Source organism: Guyanagaster necrorhizus, assembly GCF_019112545.1.
Source record: "Guyanagaster necrorhizus MCA 3950 unplaced genomic scaffold BT62scaffold_12, whole genome shotgun sequence".
Lineage (NCBI taxonomy): Eukaryota > Fungi > Basidiomycota > Agaricomycetes > Agaricales > Physalacriaceae > Guyanagaster > Guyanagaster necrorhizus.
The window spans coordinates 446,801-462,278 of record NW_025064891.1 but is presented as its reverse complement, the minus strand read 5'-3'; the positions used below and the strand labels follow the sequence as shown (position 1 = coordinate 462,278).

The window sequence follows — 15,478 nt, the reverse complement described above, 5'->3', positions numbered from 1 at the left end:
CAAAGGTGAACAGTGTTTAAACTCATCTACTTCCGCGGATGATAAATTATTAGTACACGCCAGGTAGCAATCTACAAGGAACCTTTTCAGCCCAATCAGCCCACTCTTCTGGGAATTCCTTCTTCAGCGCTTCATCCTCCTTCGGCATACGTCTCAAGAGCCCCACAACTATGATCGTGACCAGAGTGAGAAAAGTGAGGGCCAAGAGTCGACAGGACGTTATTTCTAGAGCTCCACAGGTTCGTGTCCAGGAGCCCTACATATGGTTAGTCATTATGAGAAGCTGCACAAGAAGGACTCACGGATGAAGCGTGCCATAGTACGATACCCAGGATCGCACATATTACGCCAGAGTAGCCCGGGTGCCGGACTATAGCGTACGGACCCGTACGAATCAATTCGTGGCCTTCCCTGATGCTCATCTCAAATGTAAAGAGTCTTCCCAGTTCCTTGTAACAGCGGTACCGAATGTATCCCCCAAGAGTGGTTAGGAAAATGCCCAGCAAGAAGTGCGGCGTTATGCGTATCTGGTCAGCGCTTCCGGTGATAACCAAGGCTGAAAGTACGCTGCGAGACAGATCATTTTCGGGGACTGAGCGAGTGACAATTACTGTCGTCTCGGCGATTGCTCCTAGCCAACAAATTATCTTCATGTCGTTGTTATTAAGGATATTGTGGAAGGTAGCAGAACTCGCCTTTACTAGCAAGGGGCCAAGCCGTTGTTGTACGATAAACTCCAGGCCTGTTGACGGTGCTTTTTCGCTGCTACTGGGAGGGGGATGCGGGGGCGTTACTGTGATTTGTAGTCCTAGCGTTGCTAGAAATATGAATGGAATCTTGGCGCAAGACATTGCAGAGACTGCTGGATGCAGCACTGTTCATTACATCTGCTTTATAACGTCTGGCCGGACCACCACGCGGATCTTGCCAATCTTCTTGTGGAAACACACGATACTGATAATAAAACAGTTAGCTTGAGAATCTACATAAGAATGCCGGTAGAATACAAACTTTCTTCTTGAAATTCACAATCGCAAACTGAATCTCGAAGACCACACGCCAGAGAGTCTGTCCCGGAGGGAAAGTGGCGTCGTAAATCAACTCCAGACTCGTAACGTCTAGGTCATCAACCATGAACGACTCGAAAAAAAAGAAGGCAAGTGAATCGCCGCGGTGTGTCTGTGAGGTACCCACACGTACTTCGAAGTAAGGTAGATATTCTTTCGAGAGAAGCTACGATCGGATACCTTAATCAAGGCAGAGTAAAACCCTACAAGGGACACGATTGACTCACCATGTCAGGATCACCTAAGAGCAGTTGTCGAAGGATATACTTGCGTAACTTAAAAGACCAATATAGAAACGAAGCGTCGCTAGCATAACCAACACCAAAAGCCCGTCGAGTGAAGGCCAGAACACCTCATTGATTCCTACTGAGCAACCGGAGATGCAATCAACGCACATTCCTCGATTTCACCGCAATGAAGATGCAACTAAATTAACGGACGGATCAGCTAAGATACATCAGAGAGAGAAATTTTACAGAGCGTTGCTACAAATAGAAAATACTTCACTTAGAATAAAAGCATAATGACACGGTCGTTGCCCGGTGCTAAGACTACTTGATGGTCTCGAAACGGCCCCAAGGTTTCCAGAATCAAAGCGCACTCTAGGAGTACGAAGGAGGGCTTGGAAAGAGTTTTGAAATGCCGTGAAGAACTATCCTTATGGAACTAGCGGATATCACGCCTTCAGTAAATGACTCGTTGCGATCTTATGCATTTCTATCAGTACGACAGGACAAATTATACCGATTCTGAAGGTGATAAACCATCAGTACGACCAGCAAATATGTATGAAGAAGAATACTTGCGTTGAAGAACGCTGTTAAGCTTGGTGACTCGGGATTGGACACTCAAATCGATGGTCTTGTCACCAAAATCGACTACGATACCGCCCAGCACAGTAGGATTAACCTACGACAAGGTGTCAAGAAAAAAATAACGGTTGTTATATTGACAACATACCTTATTGGTGATCTTGAGAACCTGAGCCTTTTGAGCGGCCTGCGATTGCTTCAATGTCGTCTCGAGTCGCGTCAAAATATCTCTCGGAAGAGGGGCGGCAGAAGTGACAATGACGGTGAGTTCTCCCCTGTGCTCTGCGGCTAATGCATTGAAGCTCTCAATCACTGCCTCCAATTCTCCCAACCTTCCGTTCTCCGACAAAACGGCCAACAAATTCTTGGTGATTTCGGAGGTAGGATCCTTCTTTGCGCCGGCATCCAAAGAGGAAAAAACAGCAGTTAGGGACGCTGCACGATGCTTGGCTGAAAGAGTAGGGTTGTAAACAAATTCCCTGACTTCGGCGTCGCCATTTATGAGTTTGGACACGCTAGCAAGGTCGGCCTCGACTTTGGTGAGTGTTTGGGAAGATTTTGCCAGGGCGGCACCAAATGCAGCGCTAGCATATTTAGTAGATATCGCAGATGCTGAGCGACGGCCAAATGCAGGAGCAGACTTGACTGCACGAGCAGCAGACGAAAGTAACATGGTGATGGTGGTGGTGGTGGTGGTGCGTCCTACCGGTTAGTCCCGACTGTGTGACTATAGTGTGACTGCGTGATGGAAATATCGCTGTGACAATTATCAGCAGTACGCCACTGCAGCCAGCGTGGAGCCCGCTTCGTTCTGTACTACTGACAGTCATATTTAGGAAAAAGGGATACAGACTTTTCCTCGTTTTGTTCCACCTCGATATCGATAATCGTTGGCAACAGTAACCGACGACGACAACCGCATTCAAGACAATAGTTTTTCCGTAAGTGGGAACAATGGCTGCAGCCCGTGACTAACCTTGACTGAAATCAGGTCCTGCCCTCTCCCTTCTCTCCTTATTTTTACCGTCCTTTCTCCTTATTTTCCTTTCTATCGTCTGCTATCCATGTCGCCTGGTCTCGCCTGGTTGCGAGCTATCGCTCTAACGACCCTATTGACAGCCTCTGTTTCATATGCACGAGACGAGATTTTGTGTGCGTGCTCCAGGCATATTTTACTTCCCGTTCTCCTGACTATTTCACAGTCACCTCTTCCGTGACCTATTGCGACCCTCCAGAGACTTTGCTGGTCCAGCAATTCGACATGGTGTATTTCAACAAGAACGAATCAGTTTTCTTCAACATCTCAGCATCCAGTGTCGTAAGTATGTGTATGTTCTGCGATCCAGAAGCTCTCATCCTCTCCCCAGGAAGAGAACGTTAATGTTACAGCGAATCTGCTACTTAATGTCTATGGCCTAACTCCTGTCAATGTCACCATCGATCTTTGCGACATCCTCGGTGGTGCCCTTTGTCCCCTGCCACAGTACAACTTCGTAGGATCTGACACCCTGTCACTGCCTTCATCACTAAACGTGGCCGACAAAATACCGGGGATAGCTTTCAAAGTACCCGACCTTGAGGGGTATGCTCAGCTATCCCTGTTAGAAGTAGGAACAGGCGATCTTAAAGCTTGCGTGCAAGCCACTCTGTCAAATGGGTGGTCAACACACCAGCCTGCAGTTACATGGAGTACAGCGGGTGTTGCCATTGCCGCCTTGATATCGGCGGTCTGGCAGTCACTCTCGCCCACAGCCCTGGCACCCTGTCGGTTTCTGGATCTGCTTTATTTATACCAGACGATTGCATCAAGTGCCCTTCTGGACCTCAACTACCCTTCTGTTTACCGAGCATTCGCACTCAACTTTGCATGGGCCATCGGCCTAGTGCCTTCATCCTCGGAACAAAACACCATAGATCATATGCGATACATCACCGGAGGCAGGATGGCAAACTCGACCTCCGGATCTGCCATAGCTTTCGTTAATCGCAAGCTGAGCCCATACAATGATCAAAGCCTCATCAGTACCAACACCGCGTCTTCAGGCTTTTCCCCCCTTAATCTAGGCCGCAGATCATCCTCAGGCATTTTTGAACAAATAAAGATTCTTTCTACAGAAGGTGTTGCGACCGTAACATCATCGTCTTCAAACGTCCTAGACGCTGGCGTCCCTATATATACCAACTCGATACACATTGCCACGGCCAACGCTTTCATGACAGTGTTTTTCGCCGCTCTCATACTTACCGCCATCGCATTAGCAGTTTTTGGTCTCGGATATGTTGGCTTGCTGGCAATGCATCGTTTCCGTTTAGGAAGGGCGGAACGACGGGTTGAACTCAAGGCTTTGTACTCATCACTCGTCAGAGTTTGGTCATTGCGACTGGTATGTATGTCGTTCTTGTTAGGAGCGCAGGTCTGACACAGCTTCCTAGGGTCTTTTATTTCTTTATCCCATCGTTGTTTTTGCTTTTTATCAGTGGACCCTCAAAGATTCGTGGCTATCGATTCTCTTATCTGTCATTGCGTTCCTTGCCGTAGCATGTGGCACGGGATATTCCGCCTTCATCGTCATGCGTACTGCGCACCAGTCCAAGGCGTACGCCCTCTATTCCCGTCCTGCAATCATTTCATCCCACGGTCCGCTCTATGCGCAGTACCGCACTGCCCGCTACTTTTTCTTCCTAATATCGCTGGCTTGTGTTTATCTGAAAGCGATCTTCATCGTATTTGCTAAAGCGAGCGGCTTGGCACAAATAATCCTATTTTTGACCGTAGAAGTCGGCGTCATGACGAGTGTTTTTGTCCTTCGTCCGCACAGGACTCGAGGCGCAGACGTACTCGCGTCGTACCTGGCTATCGTGCGCTTGGTTTGCACTGGCCTAATGATTGCATTCGTTGAGCGCCTCGCTGTCGACGCGATTCCAAGAGTGGCCATAGGCATCGTTATGGCTGTCATATATTCTGTGGCAGTCATCGTGGTGGTTATTAATTTTGTCTTACACTGCGGTATCCAGCAGCTATGGACGAAGCAGGACACTTCGCAGCATGAGGGATCTGCCAACGACGCAATGGTGGAAAAAGATGACCGTGGGTCATCATTCCCTGACCTCCTTCGTCCCAAAAACGCAACGCCAGAACAAAACATCCCATTAGATCCCGAAATTAACGAGCCGCATACGCCGTTGACGCCTCCTTCAGCGGAGGGCGAACAAAACGTGAACAAGCGCGACTCTGCTTCTACAAATTTTGGAAACCTTCTACCACGGAGATGGTCATTTACGCCATTAAGCTCTCCGGCAGATTCTCATCTCTCCCACCCTTCGCTCAGTAGTCCTTATCATACGCAAGATGCAACTCGTCATCAACATACATGATCCATTACGCACATAGATTTACTTTCTCGTGCACATTATTTTTCATAGAATATCGCATTTCGGGCCCCTAGGGACCTTGGTATATAGTCACTCATTTACTTGCAGCTCTCTAGGAGTCTAATCATCGTGTAGATATCATCTGTATCACTAATGGGATTCCAAGAACACTTCATGAAAGGAATTGTGGCGGAGTTGACACTTGTAACTGAACGGCTATGTCCATGTCCATGTACAGCTGCTTCCGAGCGACGCAGTTAGTCCTGGCTCGTCGTCTCTTGTCTTTCCACGAAACATCGAGACGTTCACTGGCTACGAAACCTAATTCCTATCCTTTCCCTCAAAATTCGAATCCGACGCCGCACCAAATATTTCACCTGCCGCGTTCTGCATCACCAGAGGATGTCAAAGCAAGATGTACGCGTTGCTGTTTCCTGACTTGCAGCAAACTGAACGACAGCCGCTAGACTATGAACTTGTCCGTCTGTACCATCCTGACACGGTAGATTTGTCCGTGTCCTCCGAATTGGCGCATGCTCGATTCCAATCCATAACAGACGCTTACAACGTTCTCCGTGGAAAGACGACGTCTAGGCTTGATGCCGTTAGCGGAGGCCAACAGGCGACTACTGCAGCACGGAGGGCAATGCACGTTCGGCGCCATAGTGAATTATACGAGGGTGGCGCGGTTGACGACCGCTGGAAGGACCGTCTGATAATTGTTGGTCTCATCGCAGTAAGTAGAAATGCCCAGTTTGTCTGTCTTTGCATTTACACCAGACCTCAGACTGTTATTATCATCGTTGCCCAAGCAGTCCTTGTGCGGCGAACAAAACTGCAGGAGGCTCGTACTTTGTATTCTAGACCAAGTCCCCCGCAAGAGGATTCTCGATTGTCATCTTCAGTCGACCCTGAATCATAGCAGTAGTAATGATTATTTAATCGGTATTCCCTCTATATATTCTCATGCAAAATAACTCAGAAATAAAGGCCTGTCCACCCTCGAGAATTCACCAAAATCTCATCCCCGCCATCCTGATCCCCGACATAGTGGGTCCAGGCTTTTCCGGATTTTCCATCACGAGAACCAGGTAGCTCTGTTGCAGACTGTAAACCTGTAGCACTGTACGAACCGGAATGGAGCGCAACCAAACCGGAAAATCTGGCGTCACGATAGCTCAGATAGATATCTCCGTTCATCGACGAAGTGTGGTCGCTACGAATGGGCCTGTGAGAAGATGAAGGGCTTTCGATATAAGATACATCTGTGCGACCAGCCCCGGTCACAGTGTCGAACGATGCGGGGAAAGTTGACGAGACTGGATGAACCCTAACATTTGCGACGCCATCGCCTCGTTGCGTCACAATAGAGGTCCTATTGACGACAGCAGCGTCACCGACGATCCATCCGCGATAAACTTCAAGTATCAATGCATCCGCCAAGAAACGTTCATGAGGTAAAATCAGGTTGTTACGCTTCGTGGCATACAAAGTAACGAAGACGCTATCCAGGTCGACTTGAGAATCCGGGTCGAATTGGACGTGAGTCAAAGTGTGCTATACTTGACGTTGAACAAAAATTTCGATTTTAACAATGCGTAAAGCTTACCGAGGCCACATGCAATTTCTTCAAGTTGGGAGGGATGTGCATAATGATATCAAAACGCATGCAAGATGATTCCTCCAGCCGCGGCGTAGAGACTAAGAGACGACTGTTCTTCATCTGCTCGGTAGGATACGCAAGGGACACGTGTTTGAGCAACGACTCATTGTCGGTTCTCATAGTAACTTGATAAGAAACGTCAGCCGAGTCTGCGGTACCTTCAGCGAGTACAATTGTTCCGACAGCACCGCCATGAATGTCGATGGAATGTTCAAACTTGTCGCCGACTGGAACCTGGACTGTGGTTTTGCCGCCTTCGAAGACATATGGAGCAGTAAGACATCCAAGGGAACTGCTGTATGCTGGCATGTTTTCAAGACCGGTAGGAGCAGGCTAGGAGTGGTGGATTAGTGTGTGTGATCTTGTAAAAAAAGACATGTTCACCAACAGCAACAGCCCATTTGATCAACTGGATGGTGTAAAATAGCCCAAAGCCTGTGAAGACAATTCCGAGTGCCTTCCAGAACAGCGAGCAACTGGGAAACGATTACGTTTTCTGAATTTGGCTCAAAGAAAGGACCCACTTCAAACCACAGCACATGCAACACGCTTTAGGTCGTTTGTGCTTCATTCTGCGGGTTGCGGCATCTTCAGTGTTGAGTAGACTAACTGCTTCTTCGTTGTCGTCATCTGTATACGACGGAAGGTGGTCTGCAGCAGCAACAGCAGCACCCTCCTCATCGCTAGCAACTTTATTGTCTATTTCACAATGGTCGATGTTTATCACAAGAAGGGACACGACTTGGGCTCACATTCATGGGCCTCTTTGAGCTTGAGAGCTGCCCAAACGATTGGAATCCATCCAAAAAATGAAGGACCTCGAATTCGAAATCCAGCACCAGTCTGCGAGGCGGACATCAAGAAAGAAAGAGTAATGGATGAAGGAGAGACGAATGGGCGTTGAATTCAGGTTGGCGGTCAGGATAGGCCGCATGTCGAGGCACATCTTGGACGTACTTATGATTACCATCTCTCCAGAGCAACCGGTGCAGTCTCACGCTGATCGCGGCCAGTTACTGCGCGACGACAATCGGATCAGTCTGCATAAATCATTCCGTCGTTTACATCAATTCACTACCATACCATACTTTACGCCAAAGATCCCTGATGAGTTGTTATGAGCACAATAGTGGTGACGCAGCGCTGAACTCACCATAGGGTCCCAAGGAGGCAATACGATTGCATTTCCCGTCTCAACAATCTTCACAAGCTCCTTGGAAGCGAGAGATTTGGGAACGACAACTTGGTACACAAATCTGCAAGATGACAGTAAGAGATGAAATTGCTCGTAGTATGAACGTAACATACTCTTCGAACCACTTATCAGTCATCAGGTAATAGCCTTTATTTCCAGCAGTCTCGCCCCAGGAATTCTCCACTTTGTACCTGACAGGTTTACCGTCCTGGTCTAAATGGACCGCCGTGATAACCATCGCATGGGTCATAGACGACTCATTCACTTGCAAACGCTGGGCCTTTGTAAGGCCAAGTGTGATGTCAAATGCGGTCTACGTATGTCACTGAGTGACTAGGGTAACGAGTTAGAGGGTCGTATCCGCATACCTCGTACTTGAAGAGGTCGGGATCCATTACACCCGCATCTCTATCTGAGAATTTCCCTACGTCACACCCGAAGAAGACCGGCAAACCTGCTTTGATCATCTGTCCCCATTTCGTTAGAATTCGCTGTTGACTTCCCAGCGATAAATTGATACCTTCACCACAGTGTTCTTCATATTCTCAATTTCCGTATTGATGTCTGGAGTCGAAAATGAAGCAAGGAGATAGTTGAAAGAGGACGTAAAAATACTGACAAAGCACTGGCCGACCGCCCCAAATGTTACCGAGCTTGTCCACAGTATACAATTTAGAGTATTCATTGCGGGGATCGTTGATCAGCGAAAAGAATTCTTTAGCCTGTGAAACCAAGCTTTCAATTCGGTATGCAAATAGGAAGAGCGTGACCTACAGGATATGGCTTAGACGCGTTCTGTTCCAGGAACTCAAGTGGTGTGCCTTCCCATCTTCCGGCCTTACTATCTGTATCATAATATTCCCAGACAAACAGCTTATCTGGCATGGGAGGCACACCAAGAGTGGCAGTCATGATAGTATAGATTTCTTTCATTAACTTTTCCTTTTCAGCGCGGAGGGTCGCCTGGATGGCGGCCGGTGAAAAAGCTTGAGCTTTCAAATCGCTCGAGAGAGCACGGAGAATGAGCGCGTGTTCGCGTAATTTCGTCTTCAGAAGGGCATTGAGTGGCGAAGAAAGAGAAGAATGAGTTGATTCGGGATAAAGAGCTTGGGGTACAACGCCGTAATTCTGTAGAAGGTTGACAGCCATATCGAACTGACCACCGTCGCTTACTAAATCTCCAGCAAGGTGGGAAACAAGCCGATCATCAAGAGGGCGGTCAGCAAGCTCGATGGATAGTTCGAGATAATAGTTGGCCTTGTTGAGTTTATCCCAGAAGAAGAGATAAGACTGTATTAATAACATACTGCGTCAAAATTTGCCGGGAAGGATATTGTAGAGAAATGATATCACCTGAGAAAGTTGGAATTCCTTCAACTTGAGTTTCTTCATCACTTCGTAACGCAGGACGTTGGTGGTTGCAAATAACCAGCATCGACCACTGGACTTCTGATTGGTGATAGGTCCAGTCTTGAAGTCTATCTCATTGTTAAAGATATAGGTATCAGCAATGACAGAGTCGCGAGAAATGAGTGCTGAACGGATGTCGGAATGAGAAAGAATGGTACGGGCAAGTTGGGTCTTGGTATCTGCAGATACACTTCCCTCCCATTTCGCTACATTGTCCATCAACAACGAACCACTGGGCGATAAGGCAGTATCTTGGAGAGAAACGGAGGCAAACGAGGCAGCTACACCGCGAACAGACTGCTTCTCGTCGTAGGTCCTCGTTTCCTGTGGAAGCGAAGGCGCTGCTCCCATTGCTGCAGGATTGTTGGCGTGTACGTTAGTCGCCCAGTGGTGGTGAACTGGTGAGCGGTGTAGATAAGGGCCCGCATGGTACGATCTGATCTAATCTCGGCATGATCTGATCCGTTTTTCAACTACCGGAACCATTAATAATAAATATTCAGCATTGACTTGAAATATCATGTCGATCCCTGAAATCAGTTCATGGCAAGAAGCGTTCTTTGCTGGTGATTTTGGTATGCATTATGCTTTTTCAGGTCCGTAGATGCTCGTTCTTACACTGGCATAGGACCTGTAGTACGGGTGCGACGGCTGCGGAAGCTGTGAGTACTTGTAGTAATCTACTCGCGGAGTCGTGCCGAACCTGGAAGCATTACATGATTTGGATTTAGAGGAAAGACTAGAGTATGAATCGCTAGCAGAGATCCTGCCCGAATTTTGGCGGATCTTGGACACCAAATGCCATGCATTCACTTGAAGCAAGTAAACGTTTCGTAAGGTTGTAACAAGTGATGGAATTATGCTGTCCGATTTGATACAGTGAATCATGGGTCCCACACGATGAAAGTAATATAAAGGTATTGCGATTTACTCAAACGGATTCGTCCTTCCACCCTGGGACGAAGGAATGAATTTCAGAAACGTTTCCATGTCGGAAACAGATACGCACCTGGATCGTGGAACTCTCTCTATCCTCGCCGCAACCACACAACCACTCATGCCACCACCGTCCGTCTGAAGGCACGTCTTTCTGAGCATTACCTTGACGTTCACTTGGAATCATGTTTGTTTGAGGTGACCTCGTTGCAGGCGGGGGCTTATTAACGAGCGGCGAGATACGTGGAGGAGGCAGATCAAGAGGACTCGGGGGTGGATGGCGTATATCAGATGAATTGACTGTTTGTTGGTCCACGTCCGAAAGCTCCTGCATCTGGTACGAGTCTGTAAACGGCGACACTGCCTCTGCAGGGGTTTCAAAAGGATTTTCTGAGGACGGAGCACGGCTGTTGGACGGAAAAGAATCTGGAATAGGAGAAAGAGCTTCTAGCGGCACGGAATCAATGGAATCTCGGGATTTAAGCACAGAATGATGATGACGAAGGTATTTGGAGCTGGATTTAGTCGCTGTCCACAATGAACTGGCACGCCGACTGACGCCATCGACCAATGATGAAGGCGGCTGGTTACTGGGAGCCTCGTGTGTCGTTGCCTGTCGTGCAGCCTTCCGTCGTTGTCGTTCAGCAACCTCCCAGCGCCGCAGGGTCTAGGAGAGCGTCATTGATGAGAAACAAGCATTCTTAGTTAGCGAGAGCTGCTGACCTCCTCAACACGTTTTGTCTCGAATTCATCCTCACGCATTGGCGGGTACGACGAGCCAGACGCCATTGGCTGGTCCGTGTCAGAACTTGCGGAGTCCTCTACGACGTCAGAGTAGTCACTATCGACGTCTCCTGCTCGCTGTTTGCCCTTTCGTCGCTTGTCTGCACGAGAAGACTCGTCCCAAGGTCGCAGACGAGTGAGGTCCTCCTCTTCCGTTGGCGAGGGAGGCAAGGACGGCGGTGCGTGAGGAGTGACCGTCTCCATTGACGAAACCGAGGCCATGGCCGTCTTGACTGTGCAGTGAAGGGAATGCCCGTTCTGGAATCACGCTCATGCCAAACAATATGAAAATTAAGTATTAAAGAATCCAAAAAAAAAACGGTCAACTACAACGTAGTGTTTATTAATCTAAAAGCGTCCATCGTCTCTCCTTTGCGCAAGACCCTCGTCGTAAAGGCTCCCATCGTCAGCAACATGTCGCAAATTTGATGCCTTCGGGCCACCATGCTGGAGAATGGGCTGATGGGAATCGTCGGAATTCCCACCGTCGCGGCTGTACATCGTGCTGCGAGTACTGTTTCCCAGAGACATAATCGAGTTGCGGGCGGCTTCGCGCATCTGAGCGAGACTTTGATGGAAAGCATTCTACCCGTTCGTGAACAATTGATGATCGTCAGTCTCGCGTTTTAACGAACCTGCTCTTTCCAATACTGCATTCGTTTTTCTCTCTCTTGTTCTCTTTGTGACCGATGCAAGAAGAACAATCCAAAGAGTGTACCAAACATGCCTGGAAAATGTGCGCTTTTTTAGAAGAGCGGATATAGGCAATGCAGAAACCTTACCTCCGAAAACACCAATGCATACAATCACATATACCCAAGCACCAAAATGACGTGGCGTTCTTGGGCTTTCGCCACAAATACCAGAGCTGAGGCAGTTGTACGTGGAGCACCTAGGCTGGTTCAAGAAGGAAAATACAAAGCGGTCACCGATACACCTACTCTTTATCGGCGTCACAACTTTGACCGAGATCCTTGTTCTTGATACATATAAGCTGCTGAGAATCGCAGTACAGACCTAAGCGACAGTTACCGCTGAAGAGCTGGTCAGCACATCCGTCACCACCCTTGGATGACGTATAACTGACCGAGATACGATGTCGATGTACTCTTGATTGGTTCCATACGCGATGTAGGCCGTGTTCTCGACCACGCAGGTTCCACCTTCAGTCACGTTGGCCCACCTGAAGATGCGTAAATTCAGGATGTCTAGTCCAGGCGGACTACACTAACATGCAAATGTTGTTGAGACAGACGGATCCATTGACGTTGAGGCCGAGGTTGCTCTCGTCGGCGAGCTCTTTGAAGTTGGGAGGTCCTTCACATTGGTCTTCGAATAGTAAATGCAGACTTTGTCAAGTGCAAGCAAACCGGATGAATTAAAAGTACCATCTCTATTGAGCTGACAAGGGCTGCCAACAGCAAGGACATCTAAACACTGGTCCTGCTCGTCGGGGCAGAACTGGCCGCGAGAGCACTTGGGAGGGAATGAATCAGGGTTCGTATATCCAAAGGGAAAATCGTCCTTTCTGCACCCTTTGTGGGCGCATGTCGAGTTGGAAGCACAGTAGGTCTGAGAATTGCAGTCGCTGTAGAATTGGTAGGTGCCAGCTTGGAGGCGATTGTCGCCCTGGGAGCAGGAATCGCCGAAATTGTTGCTGCCGGCATGGGCAGTAGGGAACACTAAGAGTGAAAGGATCGACAATATCTGCAGAAAGAGCATCGTTGAGACAGTGGGCAGCCACGTGGCCCTGGCCCACGGTTGGAGTATTTTTATTTTTATTTAAATAATTACAATTCACATGACTACACAAACATTATCGCGGTCAAGCCGGCGCACAATTTCGTCCGGCCCGACGCCTCCGCCTCTCGCTCCATTAAGGTGCACTACAAGGACGCCGGAATTTGAGGGGTCCAGCTCTGCGACCAACTGGTGTCTGTACGAATCAGGTCAGTTAAACCTTACAGCGGGGACGCTGACTTACTTGCGCATCACGTTCTCAACAGCTGGCCTTATTTTTGCTGCGCCCCCCTTGGAGTGCAAGCCTTTACCTACGATCCAGGGTTCAACTTGAATGAAACGGTTTGCGTAGTCTGTACGTACCGACGATGAGCCTAATTTCAGAGTCACCTCTTTGCTTCGCTTCTTCAAGGACAATATCTGTACGTGCAATGGCTTCTTTGACATAAAGGCCGTGCAGGTCAATCTCCCCAGGTTTGCTATCCTGAATAACGGAGTTAGCATGTTGGGCAACCGTGGCGCACAACCGGCTTACACGGTTGTTTTCTACTGATACCGTGAGGATGAGCATCAAGTGCAGAGTGGCTAGTATGTACTGACCAACGAAAATCCAATCACTCGCCTCTTTGTTCAACTGTTCCATTTTTTGTTGGTGTTTTTTCCCTTGGCTTGAGAGTTCCTTGGCTCTAGCACCATCACCGCAACTATAGGCTTCATGGCTTTCACTGAAACATTTAGCCATTTCATCCCCTTCTTTATTGGCGCGCGCACGAAGGTCGATGTAGTATTCATTCTGCTGGTTTTTCTGGTTGTCGTCCTGTCGTAGACTTTTCAGCGAGTGATCAAAGAGTGCTGAGTAAGCAACTCTGTTACCTCATGCTTTGGTGGTCTATGTGGTGACGGTGGATAATGTGGGGGAGACGGTTGATGAGGTGGCTGAAATACCGGTTGATGCTGCTCTGGCTGGTGAAATGGAGGAGGAGATTGCTCTTGTGGCTTGCTGGGTTCTTGGGATGATCCACCACAGAATATGTTAAATACAGCCTTGACAACCTTCAGCAGGGCAGACATGTTTATGCAGCAATGTTAGCCGTGCCAGATGGTTGTGGTCAACTATAGATGTTTGTTGATGGCTACATTTACAAACATTCAACTAAATAAACATGGTGATAGTGCGCGCGCTTTTTGAAAATGCGAAACAGGTACAAAAACTTGAGCAAAAGACGATAGTCCATCCACGGCGTCTAAATCTCCAGGCCCACCAAGACAAAAGCAGGATCAACGTCGAATGGAGGTTTGGTCACCACAGATCCCCCAGCGTACATGAGAGAATGGAGGAGCTGACTCAAGGTAGGCGAAGACCTTTCCAAAACGATGATAAGGGCAGAGCATGCCAATTGCTCATCGGCAAGATCCAAAAGGGCAACGACGCTAACATGAGGTCAGCACCAAGTAAAGGAATCCAGGTATTCCTACTCACCTCTCTCGAAGACTAACAGACTGTGCGCTCTTGCCATCGACATACAAGGTTCTCGGCTTGCCCGGCAACTCCAATACCATGCCGCTAAAATTTGGGCCCAGACTTGAGGCGGTGATGGTAACACGTTTAGCGTAGGGCAAGGCCTTCAATCCCTGGAATGGAAAGATCGTCATAACAAAGTCCAGCGCATCCTTCTGGTCGGCGTCAATGTCTGACCCGCTGGCGCTACAAACACTGCCGTCGTCGGGGGTCAGGGGTGGGGTGGAAAGCACAGACGGAGCCCTGGGTATCGTAACGGGAACAGCGGCGCAAGCACGAGAACAATCCACGGTCGTAATAGGGGGCTTGGCATGAGGATAGACGATATGTTTGTTGATATAATTAGAGTCTGAGGAAGATGAAAGGGTAATTGGAGATGAAGAGAGAATCGACGCCGGACTGCCTGTCACACGGTCCGACGACCCTCTGTCTGGAGGGCATTTTGGATTAGGGACGTCAAAAGCGCCACTAAGAGCCGACTTGAGTACCCAGATGCTACAGTAGATGTTAGAAAACTCACCCCAGGTCCACCAGAGAACGTAGTAGAGTAGTAGTACAAATCGTCAGTGCCCTGCATTTGGCAGACGGCAAGCACACTAGGATCGGTGTCGAGAGAGAAAGAAGCCCCATCTCCAACGGTTAGACGACCGTTGCTACAAAGACATACTCATCAATTCTGAACGGCAGTTAGACAGAAAGGAAATAGCGACTTACGTGGGGCAAAGACTAGATTTCCGTTTGGCAAAGTTGGACATGGAATTCAACGACATGGGGTGCCAACTTGGTACGATTTCAGCGGTAAAATTCCTGGCATATAAAAAATGAGTCACGCAGCACAGTTAGAGGAGAATTGAGCAAAACGCACAAAAATATGAAAAGGAGCCAGGAAGTCAGATGGGCGTTAAGGGTTAGGTTAAGGAGCGGTGGCGCTGCCGGACCAAGTTGCTGACTCATCGGGACTCGGCTTGCTCCGGCAAACGC

The 15,478-nt window shown here is 48.5% G+C and overlaps 11 protein-coding genes across 11 annotated transcripts; 2 read left to right on the top strand and 9 right to left on the bottom strand.

Annotated features, from left to right (window-relative positions):
• Positions 1–1,077, bottom strand: BT62DRAFT_116091 (uncharacterized protein). Its single transcript, XM_043179743.1, has 4 exons — positions 1,012–1,077; positions 696–954; positions 303–647; positions 1–256 (listed from the first exon to the last, which is right to left on the bottom strand). The coding sequence occupies exons 2-4, from the start codon at positions 849–851 to the stop codon at positions 50–52; spliced, it is 708 nt and encodes a 235-aa protein (XP_043039898.1). The 5' UTR covers positions 852–954; positions 1,012–1,077; the 3' UTR covers positions 1–49.
• A 728-nt stretch (positions 1,078–1,805) lies between these two features.
• On the bottom strand, positions 1,806–2,552 carry BT62DRAFT_894760 (OSCP-domain-containing protein; the record flags this gene model as incomplete). Its single annotated transcript, XM_043183190.1, has 2 exons — positions 1,806–1,976; positions 2,028–2,552. 2 exons carry the CDS (start codon positions 2,550–2,552, stop codon positions 1,806–1,808), a joined length of 696 nt encoding a protein of 231 aa, XP_043039897.1.
• Positions 2,553–2,635: 83 nt separating this feature from the next.
• BT62DRAFT_931840 (TRP-domain-containing protein) lies at positions 2,636–5,441 on the top strand. Its single transcript, XM_043186221.1, has 5 exons — positions 2,636–2,820; positions 2,871–3,031; positions 3,082–3,197; positions 3,247–4,263; positions 4,313–5,441. The coding sequence occupies exons 2-5, from the start codon at positions 2,944–2,946 to the stop codon at positions 5,252–5,254; spliced, it is 2,163 nt and encodes a 720-aa protein (XP_043039896.1). The 5' UTR covers positions 2,636–2,820; positions 2,871–2,943; the 3' UTR covers positions 5,255–5,441.
• A 9-nt stretch (positions 5,442–5,450) lies between these two features.
• On the top strand, positions 5,451–6,594 carry BT62DRAFT_931838 (uncharacterized protein). The gene is made up of 3 exons (XM_043186220.1): positions 5,451–5,668; positions 5,719–5,987; positions 6,039–6,594. Exons 1-3 carry the CDS (start codon positions 5,470–5,472, stop codon positions 6,171–6,173), a joined length of 603 nt encoding a protein of 200 aa, XP_043039895.1. The 5' UTR covers positions 5,451–5,469; the 3' UTR covers positions 6,174–6,594.
• Positions 6,230–7,772, bottom strand: BT62DRAFT_895075 (uncharacterized protein; the record flags this gene model as incomplete). Its single annotated transcript, XM_043183201.1, has 5 exons — positions 6,230–6,808; positions 6,861–7,247; positions 7,303–7,390; positions 7,439–7,604; positions 7,652–7,772. 5 exons carry the CDS (start codon positions 7,770–7,772, stop codon positions 6,230–6,232), a joined length of 1,341 nt encoding a protein of 446 aa, XP_043039894.1.
• A 208-nt stretch (positions 7,773–7,980) lies between these two features.
• BT62DRAFT_894291 (bleomycin hydrolase) lies at positions 7,981–9,870 on the bottom strand (the record flags this gene model as incomplete). Its single annotated transcript, XM_043183169.1, has 7 exons — positions 7,981–8,170; positions 8,223–8,422; positions 8,478–8,576; positions 8,630–8,673; positions 8,729–8,831; positions 8,884–9,399; positions 9,463–9,870. 7 exons carry the CDS (start codon positions 9,868–9,870, stop codon positions 7,981–7,983), a joined length of 1,560 nt encoding a protein of 519 aa, XP_043039893.1.
• A 268-nt stretch (positions 9,871–10,138) lies between these two features.
• On the bottom strand, positions 10,139–11,491 carry BT62DRAFT_931836 (uncharacterized protein). The gene is made up of 3 exons (XM_043186219.1): positions 11,179–11,491; positions 10,529–11,122; positions 10,139–10,473 (listed from the first exon to the last, which is right to left on the bottom strand). The coding sequence occupies exons 1-3, from the start codon at positions 11,458–11,460 to the stop codon at positions 10,447–10,449; spliced, it is 903 nt and encodes a 300-aa protein (XP_043039892.1). The 5' UTR covers positions 11,461–11,491; the 3' UTR covers positions 10,139–10,446.
• Positions 11,492–11,548: 57 nt separating this feature from the next.
• Positions 11,549–12,985, bottom strand: BT62DRAFT_931835 (uncharacterized protein). Its single transcript, XM_043186218.1, has 7 exons — positions 12,627–12,985; positions 12,471–12,567; positions 12,326–12,421; positions 12,180–12,272; positions 12,021–12,130; positions 11,874–11,965; positions 11,549–11,823 (listed from the first exon to the last, which is right to left on the bottom strand). The coding sequence occupies exons 1-7, from the start codon at positions 12,958–12,960 to the stop codon at positions 11,587–11,589; spliced, it is 1,059 nt and encodes a 352-aa protein (XP_043039891.1). The 5' UTR covers positions 12,961–12,985; the 3' UTR covers positions 11,549–11,586.
• A 6-nt stretch (positions 12,986–12,991) lies between these two features.
• Positions 12,992–14,251, bottom strand: BT62DRAFT_115917 (DUF1771-domain-containing protein). The gene is made up of 6 exons (XM_043179740.1): positions 13,852–14,251; positions 13,579–13,795; positions 13,514–13,524; positions 13,342–13,462; positions 13,223–13,289; positions 12,992–13,174 (listed from the first exon to the last, which is right to left on the bottom strand). Exons 1-6 carry the CDS (start codon positions 14,047–14,049, stop codon positions 13,036–13,038), a joined length of 753 nt encoding a protein of 250 aa, XP_043039890.1. The 5' UTR covers positions 14,050–14,251; the 3' UTR covers positions 12,992–13,035.
• On the bottom strand, positions 14,136–14,767 carry BT62DRAFT_116019 (uncharacterized protein). The gene is made up of 2 exons (XM_043179742.1): positions 14,459–14,767; positions 14,136–14,409 (listed from the first exon to the last, which is right to left on the bottom strand). Exons 1-2 carry the CDS (start codon positions 14,629–14,631, stop codon positions 14,223–14,225), a joined length of 360 nt encoding a protein of 119 aa, XP_043039889.1. The 5' UTR covers positions 14,632–14,767; the 3' UTR covers positions 14,136–14,222.
• On the bottom strand, positions 14,768–15,409 carry BT62DRAFT_116018 (uncharacterized protein). Its single transcript, XM_043179741.1, has 3 exons — positions 15,363–15,409; positions 15,212–15,304; positions 14,768–15,150 (listed from the first exon to the last, which is right to left on the bottom strand). The coding sequence occupies exons 2-3, from the start codon at positions 15,265–15,267 to the stop codon at positions 14,904–14,906; spliced, it is 303 nt and encodes a 100-aa protein (XP_043039888.1). The 5' UTR covers positions 15,268–15,304; positions 15,363–15,409; the 3' UTR covers positions 14,768–14,903.
• Positions 15,410–15,478: the final 69 nt, after the last annotated feature.

Excerpts from the sequence above, each read along its gene's own strand:
- BT62DRAFT_116018 (XM_043179741.1), bottom strand. The coding sequence starts at position 15,267 with ATGTCGTTGAATTCCATGTCCAACTTTGCCAAACGGAAATCTAGTCTT. Across the intron at positions 15,151-15,211 it reads AAATCTAGTCTTTGCCCCAC|CAACGGTCGTCTAACCGTTG; the intron begins GTAAGTCGCTAT and ends ATGTCTTTGTAG.
- BT62DRAFT_931838 (XM_043186220.1), top strand. The coding sequence starts at position 5,470 with ATGTCCATGTCCATGTACAGCTGCTTCCGAGCGACGCAGTTAGTCCTG. Across the intron at positions 5,669-5,718 it reads AGAGGATGTCAAAGCAAGAT|ACTATGAACTTGTCCGTCTG; the intron begins GTACGCGTTGCT and ends GACAGCCGCTAG. Across the intron at positions 5,988-6,038 it reads TAATTGTTGGTCTCATCGCA|ACTGTTATTATCATCGTTGC; the intron begins GTAAGTAGAAAT and ends ACCAGACCTCAG.
- BT62DRAFT_931835 (XM_043186218.1), bottom strand. The coding sequence starts at position 12,960 with ATGCTCTTTCTGCAGATATTGTCGATCCTTTCACTCTTAGTGTTCCCT. Across the intron at positions 12,422-12,470 it reads TGTCTCAACAACATTTGCAT|GTGGGCCAACGTGACTGAAG; the intron begins GTTAGTGTAGTC and ends ACGCATCTTCAG. Across the intron at positions 11,966-12,020 it reads ATGCATTGGTGTTTTCGGAG|GCATGTTTGGTACACTCTTT; the intron begins GTAAGGTTTCTG and ends CACATTTTCCAG.
- BT62DRAFT_116091 (XM_043179743.1), bottom strand. The coding sequence starts at position 851 with ATGTCTTGCGCCAAGATTCCATTCATATTTCTAGCAACGCTAGGACTA. Across the intron at positions 648-695 it reads TTGGCCCCTTGCTAGTAAAG|ATAATTTGTTGGCTAGGAGC; the intron begins GCGAGTTCTGCT and ends AACGACATGAAG. Across the intron at positions 257-302 it reads TACTATGGCACGCTTCATCC|GGCTCCTGGACACGAACCTG; the intron begins GTGAGTCCTTCT and ends AACCATATGTAG.
- BT62DRAFT_931840 (XM_043186221.1), top strand. The coding sequence starts at position 2,944 with ATGTCGCCTGGTCTCGCCTGGTTGCGAGCTATCGCTCTAACGACCCTA. Across the intron at positions 3,032-3,081 it reads TGCACGAGACGAGATTTTGT|TCACCTCTTCCGTGACCTAT; the intron begins GTGCGTGCTCCA and ends ACTATTTCACAG. Across the intron at positions 4,264-4,312 it reads GAGTTTGGTCATTGCGACTG|GGTCTTTTATTTCTTTATCC; the intron begins GTATGTATGTCG and ends ACAGCTTCCTAG.
- BT62DRAFT_116019 (XM_043179742.1), bottom strand. The coding sequence starts at position 14,631 with ATGACGATCTTTCCATTCCAGGGATTGAAGGCCTTGCCCTACGCTAAA. Across the intron at positions 14,410-14,458 it reads TCTGTTAGTCTTCGAGAGAG|CGTCGTTGCCCTTTTGGATC; the intron begins GTGAGTAGGAAT and ends ACCTCATGTTAG.
- BT62DRAFT_931836 (XM_043186219.1), bottom strand. The coding sequence starts at position 11,460 with ATGGCCTCGGTTTCGTCAATGGAGACGGTCACTCCTCACGCACCGCCG. Across the intron at positions 11,123-11,178 it reads AGACAAAACGTGTTGAGGAG|ACCCTGCGGCGCTGGGAGGT; the intron begins GTCAGCAGCTCT and ends ACGCTCTCCTAG. Across the intron at positions 10,474-10,528 it reads GAGAGAGTTCCACGATCCAG|GGTGGAAGGACGAATCCGTT; the intron begins GTGCGTATCTGT and ends CCTTCGTCCCAG.
- BT62DRAFT_115917 (XM_043179740.1), bottom strand. The coding sequence starts at position 14,049 with ATGTCTGCCCTGCTGAAGGTTGTCAAGGCTGTATTTAACATATTCTGT. Across the intron at positions 13,290-13,341 it reads TGAAATTAGGCTCATCGTCG|GTAAAGGCTTGCACTCCAAG; the intron begins GTACGTACAGAC and ends CCTGGATCGTAG. Across the intron at positions 13,175-13,222 it reads GTTGAGAACGTGATGCGCAA|ACACCAGTTGGTCGCAGAGC; the intron begins GTAAGTCAGCGT and ends TGATTCGTACAG.